General features: G+C 36.2%; 2 protein-coding genes and 1 pseudogene across 8 annotated transcripts in view; 1 reads left to right on the top strand and 2 right to left on the bottom strand.

Annotated features, from left to right (window-relative positions):
* GTF2A1L (general transcription factor IIA subunit 1 like) overlaps nucleotides 1-20,951 on the bottom strand; it is a 495,737-nt gene that overhangs the window by 106,301 nt on the left and 368,485 nt on the right. The gene's annotated exons all lie outside the window — the stretch shown is intronic.
* Nucleotides 14,031-14,149, bottom strand: LOC118605639 (annotated as a pseudogene).
* FSHR (follicle stimulating hormone receptor) overlaps nucleotides 15,355-20,951 on the top strand; it is a 150,405-nt gene continuing 144,808 nt past the window's right edge. For all 5 annotated transcript variants that reach the window (XM_016137114.2, XM_016137117.2, XM_016137115.2 and 2 more), the window contains exon 1: nucleotides 15,355-15,593. In XM_016137114.2, the coding sequence (XP_015992600.2) occupies nucleotides 15,442-15,593 (152 nt within the window). In that variant the 5' untranslated portion in view covers nucleotides 15,355-15,441. The remainder of the gene's footprint in view (nucleotides 15,594-20,951) is intronic.

Raw genomic sequence — 20,951 nt, 5'->3', positions numbered from 1 at the left:
CTGAATGCCAAAAAGGAGCAGAAAACATATTATATAATTAACTTCATCTACTAACAAGGAAGAGGGAGCTTGTACTGTGGGTTTTAGCCTCTGTGGTCTTGCCCATCAACATGACAAAGTGGCTTTATCTTCCTCCTTGGTTTCCCTGGACAGCAGCCAGGATTCCTACAGCAGAGATTGATGGAGAATCACTCCATGCATTATGTTTCATGAAGAAAGATGACAGTTCACTCAGAAAAAAATCAAAAAAACATGATTTCTGATTGAAGAGTAAAAAATCAAGCAAGCATCAGATTAAGAAAAGCCATTTCTCTTCCCACCTCTCTCCCATCATTCAAGTATTGACAAGTTATTGAACGGTTTTAAATGGCCTCCCATATGTGAGTCATAATTGACTTCTTTTGAGGCATAGTTGAGAAAGATGGCTTCTGAGACCTTGATCAGCATACTCATTTTTTATGAGCTAGATTCTGTGAATGAGGGAAATCAGCTTATTGCTGGAGCTAGCACTGCTTGGGTCCCTTGGCTGCAGAAGCCCAATATATACACAATTTCCTCAAGAGTTTCTGTGTCTAGAAAGCCAGTCAAAGAATAACAAAACAAATACCACTAGCTACTCCATCTATAGTCACCAATGATGTCTACATGGTTAAAAAAAGAACGGGAAATTTTCTGTCCTGATTTCTTTATGCCATTTATTAACCACTTGTCTCTCAATGTTATGACCTTCCTTTGCTCCCACTCTTTTCTCCTACAACCTCACCTCTCTGACCCCTCTTCAGGTTCTTTCACAAATTTCTTCCTATTGCCCATTACAGGGTGATGTTCCCTCTTTCTCTCCTGTCCCTCATCTTTTGCATTAGTGATGTCCACACTGTTTTCTTCACATTTTTGTTTTAATTCATACTGATGCCACGGTCTCTGTTTTGATCCTCTTGCCTTTAATCTTGCTTTTCTCAATTTCAGCTTCTATATAACCACCAGAGAAACTTTCCAAAGTAAATCTCATCAATCTTTTCCTTTTTTTTAAACACACTCCAAGATTCCCTGTCATCCATTGTACACAAACTCCTTCACCAAGACATAAAATGATTTCATGATCTGGCACCTGCCTAGTTCCCAGTACTCCTCCCAACAGGTACCTTAGGATCTAGTTATATAAAATTATTTGCAGCTCCAAAATGTTCATGCCACCTCTCTGGATGCCCTTCTCTGCTTTGCCAGACCATCCCTACCCAGATAAACTTCTCTGAGTATGCCCACTGCACCACCTAATCTGGGTGTGATGCCATTCCTTTCTGATCTTCCTCTGTGCTCACAACTTGCCTTCATTATAACATCCTCTTCTAGTAATTTGAATAGGATTCAGAGAGGAAAACAAATCACTATAAGTAATATAGGAATAAAGGATTTATAATCGAAGTTAGACTTTACACAAATGTGGCTCCTTCTTTTGCTCTCATTTAGGGAAGAAATGATATGAAAGGGGAAGTAGTCAGGTTTCCTGCAGAAAAGTATGGGTGGACCAGTAGGAGCTAAAAGAGAATTCCAAGAAGCCATTAAAATGGGACCAGAAAGGGAGAGCTGATGGCGAAATCTCTGAGAACTGCCCCCTCTAGGGAAGAAACTGCCTCTGCGTGGCTACAGCAAGATGGGTAGGCAGCCAAGCACCTGGCTGGTGGGTCTGGAGCAATTATTTGAAGGCGAATTAGGTAAAAAGTAGTGGAGAGAACAAGCTGGAGCCTATCAGGCTCCTCTGCATCTGTCTAGTACCATAGTTGACAGTGAAGACCTTCTGAGAGCAATGAACTCTGCTTCATTTCTGTCAGCCAAATTATATTCAGCTTTCTCCTTTTAGAAAACCCATCAGGGTAGGTTAGTCCTGGAAAACATAGTTCCGAGCTTTGGCCAAGGTGACCTAACACAGTCTGGCATACTTTAGCTGTCTGACTACTCTAGACTGTGATATCAGAAGAGAAGGAGTATGTCTTATCCATTTTCAACCACTCGGTATTAACCACAGGACATAAGGCATAGCAGAGACTCAGTAGAGGTCTGAGCAATTAATGAAGGGCATTGATAGAAGTGATATGGCACTTGTGTTCAGTCATTCTCAGAGCAGATGGTGGGAATGGTACTCATTCTTGGGATCAAAATCTCTCATGTGACAAAACTGGATTCCAGTGACTATATAAATGTAGAAGGATTCCACTGTAGAAGATAAATTTGATTATCTACATCAATACATTCACTTAAAAATTTTTTTAATTGGACAATGTTTTCTAAAATCAAATTTCCTTTTTTTTCCTTTAATGTTATCATCTTAAGTTTTATTGTGTTTCTTTTCTTTTCTTTTTCTTTTTTGGTTTTAGGATGGTCATTTGTTTTATATTTGTTATTTTTAAGATGCTGAGAGTAATGTATATGGAAGGACCACATTATGTCGACAGATTTAACCTGAAGTTAATTGTGTTCTTATCAGAAAATCAAAACAGTTTGAAAGTACATCTGGTTTTTAAGCCTACTCCAAAAATACCAAAGTTCATACCCATCTGTCCTTATACAGTGAACAAAAAAAATGTCTCCATCAATAAAAGAGAGGGCAAATTCAGAGGTAAGAGTCTTCACATAAAATTTTGTGACTTTATTTTAACCTTAAATCTTATAATTTAATCTCATAAATCCCTAATTGTAAATTATCCTTCTGATAAAAACCAATGTACATTTGGGGTGAAGAAGTTATTTGGGAGAAAAGAGTCACTACAGGTTTTATTTGATCAGTACAAAGGTTATAGTATGATATTTCTCTCCCTATGTTCTCCCTCTGGCTCCTTGGGGGTCAGTTTTGTGTATAATAACATTGTTAGAATGACGTGTTTATCTGGTACTATATTTTTGGTCTACTGAAGTATTTGGGGGGAAAGTTTTAAAATAAAATTAACATGTCTAGGCTTTTATTTGACTTTTACAATCAACACTCTAGATCCATGACACCCAAAATAATGAGCTCCTCCCTGCTGCCAGCTGCTGTAGGGTGGTTTTTACTCCCTCCTTTTCAAAATGGTGGGCACTGATAGAGCTGATACGGCATTTGTGTTCAGAAGCAATGTAAAAATGCAGAATAAAAGTGGCACATCTTTGCCTATAACTCTTATTAAAGATATTTTGAGAAATTTGATAGTAAGTTAAACGTGGCTATATTTTTGAAATAGAATGTAAATTTTACTTGGATTTGTATGAGATTCTGAAGAAATGTTGACTTTATTGGGGATCTCTTTGGAAACATACCATTCCCCCTGTCTGCCGCCCACCCCATGCCATTAGGAGTAGTTTGATAGAAATTGTTGAAGAGCCTGGTCTCAAAGCAAGCATTATTTTGGGCATTGGTGCTTTAAAAAGAAAAAACACTCATGTTTTAGACAAAGAAAATTTTCTGTCATTCCCAGAAAGATTTAGGACTGGAAGCTACTATCTAAATTGATACTATCAAATTAATCCAAGAAGCATTTTTCTGTCTCTTTATTACCAGATATAACACAAGAAAACATGTCATTTGATCAATGATGCTGTCATGAATCAACATCCATTTATCAGTCAAAACAGAACAAATGACAAGGTCAGAAGTTGAAAAGAGGAGTGGCCTGCGTTAGAAGTCCACTGCCACATTGAAAGATGTTCCGAGATTTTTTTGGCTTTAAGTCATCCAGACTGTCCTCCCACTCTCCCTTCTTCCTTTCTTCCCTCCTATCCTCTCCACTCCACAACTCTTCTTTTGGAGCCTCAGACCAGCAATATGTGATATTTTTCAGATTCTTGCAATGCCTTTGGTTAGGTTACCTGTTAAGAGAAACTCCAGCTTTCCTTATTATAGTCTAATTTGTATATTTTAAGCAAAAAATGTTAAAAGATCTTCAAGGATAAGAAGTTCCTCAATTCTTATAAGTTAGAACAGTCCGAATTCATTAACTTTGGCAGTAAACAAGCGGAAAGTCAGAGCTGCCTTGGCTTATTATGGGGTAAGTTCAGGTTGAGGGACTAAGTTGCCCAAATTCACACCAGAACATCAGATAGCTGATAACCTTTGCTACAGTCAATGAAATTCATTTTCATCTAGCTGCTCCCTATCCTGAAGATGTTCTCCCCTGACTAACGTAGACCTCATTTCCATGTTAACTCTATCGTTTGATTCCATAGTGGCAGGGTGATCATAAGACTCTGGTGACCAGGATAGTGCTGACATAATTACTAACAAAGTTTCCTTTTACTCTTATAATTTCCTAGTTTACATGATAAATTAAATGGGTTCTTTTAAAAACCTCACTCTAAAAACTGATGTTAAAGTTAAGCTATTTCCAGCTAAGTCAGAGCCACAAAAATAAAAAGCATAGCATTAATGCAGGTAATTTGGGCATAATGAGATTGGACTGATTCAGTAGCACCATCCAGCAGAAACAATTGAGGGACCACCCTCTCCTAGGGTCACCAAGGTAACAGAGGAAGGGGCTCCTCTCTCCTGGAAAGGTGGCCAAGTACAGCCCAGCAGAAGTCACTGTGTCAGCCTGTTAGTCAATCAGCCTCAGCTTGATGCTTCTGGTTGGTCCCTTCTCCTGGCTGCTCTCACTTTCCAAGCCAGTGTTACACCTAAACTGTGGGGTGCCAGCTTTAGAAGCACAGTACTTGTACTTGTATCCTAGGCAATCACTTAACAGCTGTGTGACCTCGGGCTGATTTATTTAACCTCCGTAATCCTCAGCTTTTCCCTCCACAAAATGAGAATAATCAGAGCTGCCTTGTAGGGTTGGTATAAGGATCAGAGATTATGTAAGAAAGTATTTAGCCTGGGGTCTAGTGCAAAGTTAGCACAAAATAAATTTCAGCTGTTTTCTTAGCCTAAATCTGAATTTTGAATAATTTAGTAGATGACTCTCCATATCTTATATACGTCACTCTCCTCAGTCCCGTGTGTCAGCAAATCCCTTGAGGACAGTCTCCATTTTACACCTCAGTTTTGCCCACAGTACAAACAGAGTGCAAGACACTAAACAGGCCTTCAATATATTCCTGATCAATTAATCAGTTGCCTCCTAAACCCAGTGAACACTGATGAGCAGGGCCTACCAGCTCTTCCCCTTGCCATAAGGTATCACACAGCACCAGGACTGCCCAAGGTGTCCACTTGAATGGGGACATCTTGAAAAGCAAAGGCACAGGCTATATGTAGAGTCAAAATAAACTATTCTTTGAAAGCAATGAAATTTCACTACTTCTCTTTTCTTTAGCCATGTTCATAAATAATGGAATGTTGGCATCACTTTTCTTCATTCCAAAGAATAAAAATAGAAATAAGCCTCGGGTTTTCAGCTTCCAGTGCTGTGTTGCTGGCAATTCCATCACGCTTTCATAAACAGCGACCCCACCTCAAGATGTTGTTATGAATGTGTGTATGTACTGCATATATATATTTAAAATATTTTTGTTTAACTGGGAATTTTTTGGAGAGGTCTAAGCAGGTCCAAGAATCAGATAAGCCAGAAAACTGCCAAATCTACTTTATCTTAGTTACTACAGAGACTTGGCTTAAAATTAATGTTTCCTCAAGTAATACAGCATACAAAGTTTGTAATAAACTATAAGGCAACATTTTAATTCTTGGTGAGTTATATGGTGTAGTCGTGTTGTCATAATTAAATGTTTAAGCCCCTCAAGGCAAGGGGCAGTTTTCTAGACTTCAGTACCTTTAATAGGCACCAACTCCTGGGGCTAAACTTGTCGAGGATACCAGGCAGAGGTTTACATTGAAACTGGCATTGCTACAAGTGTTCCCAAGAATGTTCATTTGCCTTGAATTTTTATACAACTTCCTGTGATCAAACTAGTGACCAGATGTAGCCATCAATCCCTCTTCTTTCCAGCCCCGGCCCGGTGTCTGAACATATGAAACATCTGGCCTTCCCATCAATGCATTCCAATTCCCAGATGTGCTCCCTTTCGATTTCTCCTTACTCTGAAGCCTAAAAATGTCAGAGGCCAAAACACTAACCCAAAGACTACAACTAAAATATGATTTGGATTCTCTCTATTTTGTTTTTAAAGAGCTTGAAACTTTCTGTGTATCTCTATGAGAAGAAAAACTAATACAAGAATTTCAAAATTCACTTTGTTCACTCAAAAGCAGCACCCAAATGCCCACCAAGCTTACAGAAAAGATCACATCCTCCCTTCACTTCTCTTTAGTCTTCATAGTAACATTTTGTTGATATAAATTTGACCGCACACTTTATAAAGTGGTCAAGGACAAGTCAAGAAGGGTATATCATACCTCAGCCCACAACAATTCAGCCTTGAACTTCTCAAGTCCTGAATGGGAGAGTCGGAGGTCAGTAAAGGTACATGTTGCCAATAGCTAAATTGTGGTAACTGGCTCAGGCAGGGTCAGTGGCATGCATGTTTAAATAATCATGTAACCAAAGTGGTCCATATGCCACTTCACCACATAAACAAACTGGAAAATTGTCATTAAAAAGATTTGCTCTTCTGTTGATGAGCAGTTTACTTTTCCCTTTTACCACAACTGCGATGAGAGTATCAGAGTCACAACAGGCTCTCTCACAGTGCTTCCATTGTGCATCTCATTCTGTCCTCACAAGAGCCTTGTAAATTAAGCGATAACACTCATATTTTAGAGGAGACAAAACTGTCTTAATCCAAATGATTAAAAATCTCGAGAGATTCCATAGTTATGACAAAGCTATGACCAGAGCCTGGGTCTCCTGACTCCAGCATACTGTTCCTTCCTTTGCTAGCCTTAGTAATAGGTAATGCAGACAAGCAGCTGCTTGGTGTCCTGGACCACCTCCCTAACACTGAACACTCTTTCAAGGGCCTCTTTTCAGCCTCCATTGTCAGTATCCAACAACCTTACCCTCAGCAAGTTAAGCATTCATTACTGGCACTCATCCTCAGTGGCAATGCAGCTGTGTATATTGTACACTGCTCAACCCAAGGGGTTCATTAAAATCATGGCCTAAATACTGTCCTGCCTCAATATGAAAAAGGTGCACCATAACCTATCAGGCCAGATGTGACTGGTTGTAGAGCTGGTGTGCTAGGCTCATGTAATGCCCTACTATGTTTATATAATCTCATCTAATTTTCACAGAACAATAAAATATCAATAAATAATTATATGACAGAACAATAAAATATCAATAAATAATGCCCAATGTGTAAAAAGTAAGTATAATAGGAGCTATAATTATCATTGTAATAGTGATAATAATGAAGATTCGAGCATACTACTTGAAAGATATAGTATTAAAAGATTATCATGTTTATTAAAAATTCACAGGTTAGACCTTCATGCTCTTGTCATACCACTAGGAATTTTTAGTTCTGTCACAAGTCACACAGTATACTATATTGAAGTCTATAATATTATAGCAAGGCTATATTAGAGCTATGAACAATGGAAATTACAGCACAGTAAAGTATAAAAAGAGAAAATAAATTTCTATTTTAAAAAATAAATATAAGCCTACCAAATCTGAATTTCTGAATGGAGAATAAATATCTCTGGTCATTTTATAACATCATAGTTTTAAAAAGACCAGTCTACATTTTATTTCTTTTGGGGTAGCAATATGCTTAGTTAATAATTAACCAAACTACTAAAAACTGAAAATTAATCTTCAATATCATTGTCAGTATCTCTTTTAGTTGTCCTAACTTGTATTTTGGAAATAATAAGAAAAAAAGTAAAAATTACCTAGCGTAAATAATAATATCCTTTCTAAATGCTTATGTACTTGTGGTAAATGCTGGCAAAAGTGGTGCCGTTTATTTCCATCTGCATGTGCATACCATTTTGCCATGTGCTTTTGTGTTCCTCTCATCAAGAGGTGGAGTCTGTTTCCCCAGCTCTTGAAGCTGATCTGGCCTTGTGATGTGGCATGACCGATAGATTCCAACAGAAGTTACAGTGTTCCAGGTCTTGCCTTTTGGAAGGCCACCATGTGAATACCACCAAGCTAGCCTAATGAGGGGTGAGTGACTATGTGAAACAGAGCTAAGTCATCCCAGCTGAAGACATCTCAGACCAGTCAGCTCCCAAATGACCCAATAGCTGACCAGACATCAAATCTAGAACTACTCAACTGAACCAAGACCAAACTGCTAACATCCAGAATCATGAATAAAACAAATCTTTTTTTTTTTAAGACATGACAATTTGGGGTTGTTAAGTATCAAAATCTAACTGATTCAACACATACGAGAAAAAAAAAATATATCATCTTATAGTCTTTACATCTAGTTTTCTTTTGCCAGCAGTCTCTAGTACAAATATTTCTACCTCACCTCATTTTACAGTCCTGCTTGTAGGATTTTATTCTTTATGTGAGTACTTTCTCTATCAATAGGAAAGCTTTCTGCCCAGCCTGCAAATACACAGATGTTCTCCCAACTGACCCTACAGACCCTATCTTCACATGACTTCCCTAAAAAGAAAATTGGCTTGAAATTAATTTTTCAGATTTATTTATAAGCCATTTAAAATTTCTGACCTGTGACAAATCTTCCTTGGTGAAGAATTTTACAGTTGTGTGAGACCATCAGAGACTACAGAATAAATCTGCCTTCCAGTCCAATGATGCAAATACGTGCTACTATCTCATCTTGAGAATGGAGAAACTAACTTATGAAACCATGAAGCTATAAGGGATCTTAAATTTCTAAAAGATAGGCTACCGGGAGAATTCCTAAGACAACAATCAATCATAATCATCAACATCTGTTGTTTGCACAGTTCTTAATCTCTAGGAAATCTACAGGGAAGTCTGAGCAACCTGAAGGCAGTGCCAAACACAACATATGCTCTGATACAAAAAAGAACTGGCAAATGACGTCGAAAGACAGCTCTTTGTGAAACAGAATGAAAGAAAAGGTAACAGAAGCAAGTGATAAGATCAAAAGGATGATGAAGGTCAGTTGAGAGATTTGCAGGAGGTAGAAACATCTGTATTCCACATAATTTTTCAGGACTGAACATTCAGTAATAGGCATTTAATTCAGGTTTATCACCACTAATCTCCTAGTATGCTGTTAGAGTCTCATTTTCCACATCTGATTTCCTTTTATATTGGGGATGAGTTTTTCCCTTCTGTATCCAATAACAGTGCCAAACACTCCTGCCACAATTGCTATTGCTATGCCCAATTGTCTGATTATGGTATCAGTAACCACTTCTGTTCTCATTAGAAGAAAGAAAGAAGAAGAAGGAAGAAGAAGGAAGAAGGAAGAAGGAAGGAAGAAGGAGGAAGGAGGAAGAAGAAGAAGAGTGCAACTCCATATAGCTGCTTCTGAGAGCATGCCATATACATTTACACTCTAAAATAGTTTCTGTCTAGCCACTCTCTAAAAGCTCATTTAACACCATGATGCTAAATAACCCACAGCAACATTTTAGGCTTCAGGCCTTGAGGTAAAGCAGCCCATGTTGGAGATCTTTCTAAAGTGAAGAGCCAGACAAATTGTACAATTTTTAAAGCTATGTCAGATAAGGAATCACTGAAGGAACTATGGATTACTTAGACAAGTAAGATGATTCAAGACGTACAAAATAGCCAGCGATATGCTAGGCCCAGCTCTTACTAGCTCATAAAAACAGAATGATAAATGTTCAGAAATTTTACAAGCTGGTTATACCAAACTGGTAGTTTGATATAACCTATGGAAGAAGAATTTATACCATAGAAATTAACAAATGCTACAAATAAGAACTTTTGTCTGGAAAGCTGATTGTTAAACATTCATCAGCATTTACTGAAAACAGCTGTCTTCAATTATTTTAAAGAGTATCTTTGGAAAGATTATATTTGGTCATAAATAATGCTTCATGGAGCTTTCCGATAGTGTCTGTAAAGGTAAATGAGAATAAAACAAACTCCTCAGAGCTTGAGATGATCCAAAATGCCAGGATCTCAGCAAACTTCGAATGTATGAAATAATGAGAATATGTAATAATGACAGAACTAAAATACTGGACAACAATAAATACATTTTATCTAGCCAGTGAGTAGTCTTTAAAATTTTAAGTCCACACATTTTTTTCATGAAGAAATTTAAAATACTGATAAACGTTTTAAGTAAAATGTATAAGCATAAGGTAAAAATGAAAGGTAAAAATTAGACAGTAACCATTAAAATTTATAAGGGGAATGTCCAAAACAGTAGATTGAAATAGAATAAGAAAACACAACAGCAATAAAGTAACACAAAATTTCAACAGTATAAGGCAAGATAAAAGAAAAAATGGAGCATGTAAAATTAGAACAAAATAAAAATCAAGTTTCATGGTAGAAAAATATACATATAGATTGATAATTAGAATAAATATAAATAATTAAGATCATCTGTTAAAAGAGATTGTAAGAATATATTAGAACAAAAAATGCAGGTGATAAATGGTTACAAAAGGATACCTAAAACACAAAGACATAGAAAGGTTGAAAGCACAAATGTAGAAAAAAATGTATACTAGAAAAAATATTTATCAAATGAAAAGTTGATGTATACACACACACTGATACCAGATAAAATAGACTTTAACATAAAAGGCAATATCATGAATAGAGTAAGATGCTTATAAAATGACAAAAGGATCAACTTACCAGGTATACCATTCTAAATTTTGCTCCAAATAGCAATTAAATACCTAAAGAAAATTTGACAAGATATAGGAATGACTTGCATTAACCTGATCATCTGAAACTTCAACAGAAATCTCTTGACTAGTTTAATGAAAACTTAAAATGTTAGTTAATATACAGAAGATTTTAGGAAACTAATAATATGCTGGATTAATGGGATAAATATATAGAAACTGTCAACAAGTAAATAAAAATTTTTGATTATTCTCAAGTTCACGTTGAGTATTTATGAAAAATACCTGTAAGCCATAAAACAAGTAACATGTTTTGGGGGAAAATCAATATAAACCACATTCTCTGGCCATTATGCAATTAAATTTAAATTAGATTAGATTAAATCAACAATGAGATAAATTTAAATCTATTTATAGTTCATAAATTTCAAAAGCACACATGTGAATTATCCATGTACCAAAGAAGAAATCATACTGGAAAATTAAGAAATAGTTAGAACTAAGCTATAATGAACTTTTTATCTATTAATATTTATGAAATAGAGCTAAGAAAAAGATTATAGAAATTTACAGCTTATATGTATATGTTGAAAAGGAAGAAGGGCAGAAAAACTAATGAACTGTCATCCAAATATGAAGTTTAAAAAAAGTTGAAAGTAAAACAGAGACAAAAATAAAAGCAATAATTATGGAAAGAAAATAAAGATAGAATAGAATCAGCGGATGCAAAAGTCAGGTTTTTGAGAGGATTAATAAAATAGAGAATATTCTGGCAATGTTGGTAAACATAAAGAAAATGAGAAGAAATAAACGATACTAGAAATTGTTTAAAGAAGATTCAAAAAGAGACCATTAAAACTCCTTTCGACAATAAATTAAAAAACTTGAATGAAATAGAAAATTTCTGGAAAAGTTATAACAAAAATTCTAAGAAAAATAGAAAGCTTGAATAGTCAAACAATTAAAGAAGCTGAATAAATATTTTTAAAAATTCACACACTCGCATACACATACTCACATATACACACAGGTAACATAAAACCAAACTTGGATGGTTTTACAAGCAAGTAAAGATATACTTTCAAAAAACAGATTATTCCAATTTGAAACGATTTTTTCCTATGAACAAAATAAGAGGAATTCTTTCTCAACTCAGTCTATGAGGAAAATAGGAAAATATATACTTGTACCACACACAAAAAGAAAAGTTAAAAATTACGTTACCCTCTAAAAAGTATTCATTACTAAATTACAAATTATTTATGAATGTAGATGCCAAAGTCCTAAATATTAGAAAATCAAATCGCTCAATATATAGAATGAAAGAACTCATAACCAAATTTGTTAATCCTAGGAATATGAATAGTTTAAGTATAAAATTATCATTGCAATTCAGTAAATTAATAGGTTGGGGGTAAACAAATGCAGAAAAAGCATCTGAAAATATTCATCTTCATTAATGGTAAAAGAAAATTCTTAGAAAACTTTTCTAAGATCTTTAACCTGACATCTAACCTGGCATTCATCAAAAGCCTATAGTAAACATCGTTTTAATGGTGAAGGTTAGAAAACATTTTCTTTAAAATCAGGAACACAACAAGAATTCTCACTGTAAGTTCTGCTAAGCATTGTAGTGAGTATCCTAACCAGAGAAGAAAAAGAAAAAGAGAAAGTAGGAGAAAAAATGAGGGAAGGAACATGAAGAAGAAAGAAATATTTACAAAAATTAATGGTACTGAGGAGGAGGAAAGGAGGAAATAAGCAAGGAGGGAAGAAGGAAGAAATTAAGTAGTTAAAAAGGAAAAACAAACTCATATATATAACATCCATAAATAAAATTTAGATATAGGCGATAGTCTACAGAGAAATGTACAAAGGCAATTAAATATAGAATAAATATTCCAAAATCAATTGCATTTTCACAATGTGACCACAAATATAAAATGTAATTTTGAATAGGAATACCATTTACAATAGCAAAATAAAACCCACACATATATGTTATCTGGAAATAAATTTAAGCTACTAAGTCTTTATGGAGAAAGTATAAAACTTTATTGAAGGTCATCAAATTGAAGCCTCTGAAAACATAGTGATACACCATTTTTAGGGATAAAAAGACAATATCATAAAGGTGACATTTTTTCCCCAAAATCAATCTGTACAATAAATGTGATTCCAAACAAAATTCTGCCAGAAATTTTTCCAATAATTTTAACAAGCTGATTCTAAAATTCATATGGAATAACAAAGGTCCAAAATAAGTTAGATACTACTATAAGAAACAAGATAGAGGTATTTTTCTTACTATATATCAAGATTTATTAAGACTTTTCTTAAAGTTCTAGTAATTAAGACTGTATATAGCATTGGTGCAGATGAAAAGGATGGTAGACTATAAAGGAACTTAAACAAACACCAATGCAAAATAGTTATTTGAGAGATTAAAAAGAGTTTTACAAATGAGAGGAGAAAAGAGGGTCTATTCAATAAACAGTTTTGGAACCATGGTTTTTCCATGTGGTTAAAAACCATTATACCATTGGATAAAACTGAAATTGAGCTCCTGACCCGCCCACAGATACCAAACAGATTAAAGACAATGTGCAGAGCAAACTTATAAAACTTTTAGAAGAAAACATAGAATACTTTCATAACCTCAGGATAAAGAGAGATTACAGGAGAATGAAAACAAATTGTAACATATTTATGTAATGGAATATTATAAGTAGTGAAAATTAATGAACTATAGCTACACATAGTAATGTAGATGGTTCTTAAAATGTAAAGTTAGTGTAAAATAGCAACTAACAAAAGACTACATATTGGAAATAATGATATAATTTCTATAAAATCCTAATATAAGCAAAATTGAACAAAATACTGTTTGGAGATACATACTGTGGTAATAAAAGGGAGGAACAATTAATTAGATAAATAACACTACATGTCCTATTTCTTCATTCTATAACTTTTATTATTTTGCTTAATAATTTACATTTGTTACTTGTTATCTGTAAATTGTGAATATGAGATAGTTGTAAATTCAAAATCTCAATTTTAAAATAATTTCTGCTCATTACACAAGAACTAATAGGTATAATTGGAGCTCTCTAAAATCTAAGTGGGGTTTTCTGGGGTTGAGGTATGAATGAGAGGTTCAGCTGGTAATGAGGTTTTTTTTGGGGGGGGGTCACTCAAGTTAGTCAAGCATAAGTAAGTAAATCTCTTTAAATTAATGTAAATATTTTAAAATAAACTTAAGCATTAGTTGGTTGATTAAATTAAACCCATCTGAAAGACTATGATTCCATGTATTGATTGTTGAATAAAATAATATAACTGTTCATGTTCCCAATTTTTTTTTTTATGCCTATAGCACCTGGTCTTCCTAGGTGGTCTCCCATTCAAATACTAACCAGGCCCAAACATCCTTAGCTTCTGAGATCAGACAGGATTGGGCTTGTTCAGGGCGGTATGGCCATAGACTCATGTAGCCAAAATTTTAACAATGAAGAGTTCATATAGATATTGTCCTGATCTTCCAATCCTAGAGTTAGAATGAATCAGTTGCTCACAGAAGCTAGGGAACAGCTTCACCCTAAACATTACTAGCTTCTGATTTTTAATGATAATTTAATCCATTCCTTATATGTCGTTATTCCTGGGTGAGGTGGGGAGATGGAGAGAAGAGAGGGATGAATACATACATGTTTAGAAGTTTCACATACTCAATTTTAGGCAACTAATTACCTAAAGGTAGTGTTGAAACTAATTTTAGCGAGTAATAAATTGTAGGCAGGATCTTAGAGAATATTCTGCCTTTTAATCTTCATAGATTCTGGAGTTGAAAGTAGAAGGCCACTTTATTGAAAGTGTTACTAAGCATTCCTCAGATCCCTCAACATCAAGGAGGTTGGGAATGCCAACTAAAGAGCCAGGATTGTCACCTACGGGGAACATTTAAATCTAAGTTAAAAGCATAGATTAAATAAATTCATTTGTGCCAACTTCCGAAAGGCAAGGGCAATCTATAGAGTAAGGAAAGAAGCCAGAAAGGATATGCAATACAAGGTAGACTCCTGGGGCTTACTAAATCCCCATTGAAAACAGCCCATTCCTTAGAGCACTCAGATTAGTCAATTATCTCTGTGGATAACTCTCTCAGAAGTGCTTCCCACCTATGGAAATTGAATGGGCCTGGGGCTCACTAACCCACCTACTTGTCTTCTGAGCAGTGTCATTTTGGGTTATTAATTACAACAAGAAAGAGGAACAATAACTACAATCTGGAAATTCTAGTGTTATATCAAGTGGGCTGAAGGAAGACATTAATGCCAAGACTGAAAACAGGTCTCCACCCTTCACTGAGTGACATTGCTTGTGATGTTTCACATTGTAGGTTCCGTCTTTTTTTTGGAGAAAATCATGTCACTCTTGAGAAGGGAATGGTGACCAGCAGGGACACTTCTATAGAAAAATAATGTAAATTATTCCAGACATACATCAAGATTCCCTTTGCTGTCTTCCTTGAGTCAGGGTGTAAGAAACCCGATTAGAAAGGATAAGAGAGCAGCTTATCTTGCCCCAGAAGCCACTGGGGCACACAGGAATTTTGCTATTCTTCTGGAGTGACAAAAAAAAAAAAAAAAGCATCCCTTAGATCATGTGACCCTACCAGCTCTCAAGGCAAATCTCATAAGGGCATTGTGTGGAGGCTCTGAAATCTGCGGGGATTTCTGCAAATGCAAGGGGAAAAGCAGGTGGATGGATAAATAAGCATGGCTTTGCTCCTGGTCTCCTTGCTGGCATTCCTGTGTTTGGGCTCAGGATGTCATCATCGGATCTGTCATTGCTCTAACAGGGTTTTTCTCTGCCAAGAGAGTGCGGTGACAGAGATTCCCTCGGACCTCCCCAGGAATGTGGTTGAACTGTGAGTATCACAGGCAGTGGGAACTGTGTGGCGGGTATTTGTGTGCTGAGTGCTATTATTTTCATATTAGGCTGATAACTGTTGCACTGAAATATTTTTGTCTTGACCAAAGGCTTGAATAAAACAAACTCCCCCAGCCCAACACTCCTGTCCTGCATCGCTCCAAGGATTTTAATGAGAGTTTGTCTTGGCATTTGTCAGGGAAAGGCAAGGAGGAAACCTGAATGTGTTTTCAACCCGTTTGCTCTTGGGTTCCATACTCTCTTGGGTAAAACCAGAGAAGTAAAATTAAGAAAAAGTAGAAACTTAGAAGACCTGGAACTGGAGGCAGAAAGACAACTTTGATTTAAGGAGTATGTACAATGTGAATCTCCTGAGGACACTGAATTCAAGAATGCAAGAGTCATTGTTGTTGTAGAGGCACCAGAAAGTAATTTCTGAACTGAGATTCTGCTTCCTGGGGAGAAAGGGGGATGGAGGAGAGGAGAAGGAGTATGAAGAAAGATAGAAAAGAAAAAAAGAGGTGGAGAGGGAAAGAAAAAGACAGGACAATCTTTCACACAGCTGGGAAAATGTGATTCTCAACTTTATATTTTTTACTGAACTATTCTAACAGGAAGCCAATAGACTCCTGAATTTGGACAAGAACTTAGCTATCACTTTACTCTATCTCTTTATTTTGCAAATGAGGTTTCAGGGGTCTGGAGAGTAAAATATTTGCCCAAACTCTCACAATGATTTGAGTCAGAGCCCAAAAGTAGAAATCAGGCCTTTGACTAACAGTCTACTGTTCTTTCCCTGAAATCCCATGTCTGACTGCATTAGAGCAAGAGGAAGGCAGGACCATTTAACAGTCCAATTACTGCTTCCCCTGAAAACCAGCAAGTTGTTGGTCAGAGTCTGTAGATATCCTTAGTGTTTTTAGTCCAAAGATTTTAAACAGAAGTCTCCATTCTGCAAGCTGGCTGCAAGTTTGGTCCTCCCCTAAAGCTATGCATGACCTCTTGCACTGCAGAAGGTGGGCACTTTTTCAATTCACTGATTACCATAGCTATACTCAAACATGTTGGTGTTGCATTTCGGATTTTCACTCGGAAACAAATGGTCACAGACTTGGTTAGTTTTTCTTGCTACTTTTTCGCTAACACAAGTCCTCTCAGTTCCTATCCAGAGGCAGCTGCTGCAGCAGGGAAAATAACTGGTTAGCTCTGTGTTTTGGCTACACTGCCTCAGATGAGACAGTTATTCCTGATTATGGGGAAGAATATGTCTGTGCACTAAGACAGTCTGGTTTATTAGGTTCTTATAAACACAGGAGAAAGCCGATGTACCTGAGCTCCTGTAAGAAGTCATTTGCTTCTAAGTGACTGAACAATTACTTGAGCCCCTCTGAGCCTCATCTTCCTCACTTCTAATGTGGTTTTAATCCAACCTCCTTGTTTGGATTATTGTAAACACTCAAAAATATAGTCCCTCCCCCAATACACACAGCCATTTCCACCTCTCTTGGCTCTTTTCCACTTCCAATTTTTCCCTGTGGGTCAAACAGTGCCCCTCTATCCAAAACTCCCTTCTTGGCTACTGCTTTCCAACATCTTTTTTCAAGAAGAAAGGATTTTTTTTTCTCTCATTTTGCAAAGAAAATAGAAAGAAAGGGAGGGGAGAAGGGACATAAAAGAAGAAAATCTATCCCTAAACCCCAAACCTCCGGGAGTATTTATGTATGAGTTAGTGTGTGAAGAGTAGGAATAGGATTTAAAAACAAATTCATAATAAGATATAAATGACTAAAACATTTCTCTGCCCAAGAACACTTTGTAACTAAGGAAGAAGATTGTAGGTGAGTGTGTGTCCAATAGAATACTGAGAACGAATTTCACGCTCTTGACAAAGCCTACCCCACAGTGAACCCTTTACTTAGGGGTACATAACAGAGGATAAAATTGCATGAAACTAAGAAGGGGAAAGAAAGTTCTTGCCTGTTATGGGCATTTTCACCAACCTAAGGAATGACTATGGTTATTTGAAAGCTTTGAGGACTAAAGTAGTTCTCCCAGATATCTAATCTTGAGAAGATTCTTCTCTATACACTCGTTAGAAGGATGTGAGCTGAACCATTCTATCGTTCAGCTTCGCAATCTTCTTGGCAAGGTGTATTGAGGAAAAGATGGTAAATGTTGCTTTGGCAGTTAGACCAAAAAAAAATTATTTGAGGATATTTTTCAGGTCAGTTTGTTAATCACTGAAGAACAGATAAAATGCCAAGCAAACTAGAATTTGGATGTTGTGTTAGAATGAAAGCAAATATTTTTGTTTCCTTCAAAGGACTGCATTAGGGTCATCTGGAACACTGGCAGAAGGAAGATGGAATGGCTTGTTCGACTAAGTATTTCTAATTCACCTTGCAGCCTTCCAAGTTTGGGTACTGACTTTAATGATGATCACATCAGGTGTAGGTGGATGGAATGGATGGGCTTCCTGGACTGCAATTGCTTAATCCATCAACAAGACAAAGCTTCACTGTTAGTCAGGTTCACTGGAGGGAAACCACTCCTAATTTCACCATGTACATTTTTATCCTATCACTCCATCCACCTTGCAGCAGTCTCATTTTATATACCTACTAGCTATCACCACAGATTTCTAATTCCCCGTGAGCTGCAGATATTGATATCAATACCAAAAGAACACAATAACACCATCAACAGGCAGGTAGATTCATTCATTGTTTCCTTGGTGATTTACACATAGTACTTCACTAAAACTTCATGATAGAACTGCAAGTTTTGATATTATTGCTCCATTTTTCAAATGAAGCAAACTGAAACACAGAAAAGTTCAATAACTTGGGCAGAGTCACCCATGCAGCTCCTAGATGGAAGACCTGGGGTCCAAACTTGAGCTCCTTTATATCTCCTCTGTATGGTGTACACAATGAAAGTCTTCTGGCTTCCCTTTCATTTCTTTCTCTAAAATAAAAAAGTATCCTTTCGAATTTTGACCAGAGGTCAACGATTTTTTTTTTTTCTATTAAGAGTCAGATAATAAATACTTTAGGCTTTAAGGGCCTTTCAGTCTCTGTTGCAACTTCTCAGCTTTGCCGTAGTTGTAGGGCAGCTGCCACAGACAAAATGTAAATGAATTAGTATGGCTGCGTTGCAACAAAACTTTATTATGGACACAAACTTGAATTTCATATAATTTTCACATGCCACATAGTATCATTGTTCTTTTGATTTTCTTTCAATCATTGAAAAAGTGAAAAATATTGTTGGCTCAAGGGCCAAAGAAAAACAGGCAGTTGGCCTGATTTTATCCACAGCCTATAGACTGCCCACTTCTGATTTAGACAATAGCTAAGAGTAGTTAAATATTACTGGTTTAAGTAGGGTTTGGGCAGTCTGAGACAACATGGCACCATGGAGAAAATACTAAACTACGCGAACGGAGTGAGAAATGGAGGGAATTCTAAGGTAATATTCGCAGGAAGGTCTTTAATGGTTCTGACAAGTCAGAGGTGATAGAGTGTAAACTCTAGAATCCCAGAGAGCTGAGTTCAAACCCAGGCTATACCACTATTTTTTGATCTATCATGTGGGTCTTTGCTCTACAATGGAAATTGCAATGTGTGTTTTACAGACTTGCTGAAACAACGTAAGTGAAACAATGTAAATAAAACACCTAGCACAATGCCTCTCAGGTGATGGTTGCTGTTGTCATCTGTAAAATACTAGGGAAAAAAATCACCACAGAGGGCATTCGTGATGATCCAATGAGTCGATAGATATGGAAATACTTTGGAAAATCTATGTAAAGATCTATAGTAATCTATGTAAAATCTATGTAAAGTGCATAGTGTCCCATTTAAGAATAATGTCTTCCTCCTTCCAGTGGCTGGAGCACTTACTCTCTGTGCATTTTCTAACTAAGAAAATGTATTCCTTCAGGCTTTCAATATTTGTCAAGAATTCAGGGAGCAGGTTTCATTCTGACCATGGTCTAAAGAATTTTGATCTCTGACTTACTCTAGAAACTCAGCTTAACCTGGAGTTAGAATTTCCAAGAAGAATGCGAACACATATTCAAAACCTGAAATTTTTACTCTAAGTAGCAAGATAGATATAGCTATCTTTTTTTCAGCAGGGTTAGATGACTGACCATAAGAGGAGAAAAGGGTCCACTGATGATCATTATCAGCGTAGAGAGACCTATACTGAGATTATATGATAAACTGCCAGTATTTCATTACAATTTCAACTGACCAGCACATATTTCTAATTATCTAATTATATTTTTCCATTTCTATTTTCTTTCTTTGCCTTATATTGTTTTGTCTTGGTTTAGATCATTCTTAATATGCTATTACCATAGATTATTATTTAGTTAGGATCTTTAGAGTGTGTCTAGCTACTCTTTTCTTAGTAGGCCCTTAGTTCTGAGGAATGTATGATTGTCATATGCGAAAAGAGAAGCCGTTTTTAAGTTCTGTGATCTCTGAGAAGGAAATAGAGTTTTTGATGTTTGCAAACATGTTTAATTGTGGAAACTTTTTCTCTAAGAGCATATATAATATTCTGCAAAACATACTGTGGCGAAGGTAGCCCCAGTTGTGGTCTATCTAAACCCCAGCCACCAGAACAAATGCCTTGTAAAGTCTGAACTGCAGCCCAGAACTCCTGACTCCCAATTCAGTGCTCAAAACAGTTAGAAATGAACTCTTGGCTGGGTTTTCATGGTTTTGTGTCTGAGAAATAGCTGTTTAAGAATATGCTATGTTATCCTGAAGGATACAGTTCTGAAATACAGATCATAGCCATGACAGAACTGAGTGTTCTTCTACAGTGATGGGGAAGATAAAACTATGGATTACAAAACTGCTAAAACCTCTCCTGACTGCCTCATTTGCTGAATACTGATGGTTTAATTCTCCTTGTAATATAAGTTTCACTTTCCTGATTGCCCATATCCAATCAGTTTTATAAACTTCCTTCATACTGCTACTAGCTACAGTTCTTTTCCAATGGCCATATTTGTTTGGGTCCTGTCTAAAACCGGATTATATTATAACTTCAGAATTTATCTCTTTCCTAGTAATCTCTCTTCTCTGAACCTGCCTGCACACCATAATTCCATCTTTCTCCATAAAACACCACTGCCACCATGATATGATTTCCAAGGTTGAAATCATTCATATGGCTCACCTTTTTTACTTTACCTCTCACTATTCTCCAAGAACCAACTACTCTGCAGGATTGATATAGACTTGCCTTCAAGCTCAGTTTGCGTATTTCTGCTTCCCTGTGTCTTTACATTATGCCTGTACTGATTCTCAATTTCTTCTTTGCCTCTTGAAATCCA

This window comes from Rousettus aegyptiacus, unplaced genomic scaffold, assembly GCF_014176215.1.
Source record: "Rousettus aegyptiacus isolate mRouAeg1 unplaced genomic scaffold, mRouAeg1.p scaffold_m13_p_7, whole genome shotgun sequence".
Lineage (NCBI taxonomy): Eukaryota > Metazoa > Chordata > Mammalia > Chiroptera > Pteropodidae > Rousettus > Rousettus aegyptiacus.
The sequence above is the reverse complement of the archived record's forward strand: the minus strand, read 5'-3'. Positions and strand labels throughout refer to the sequence as shown.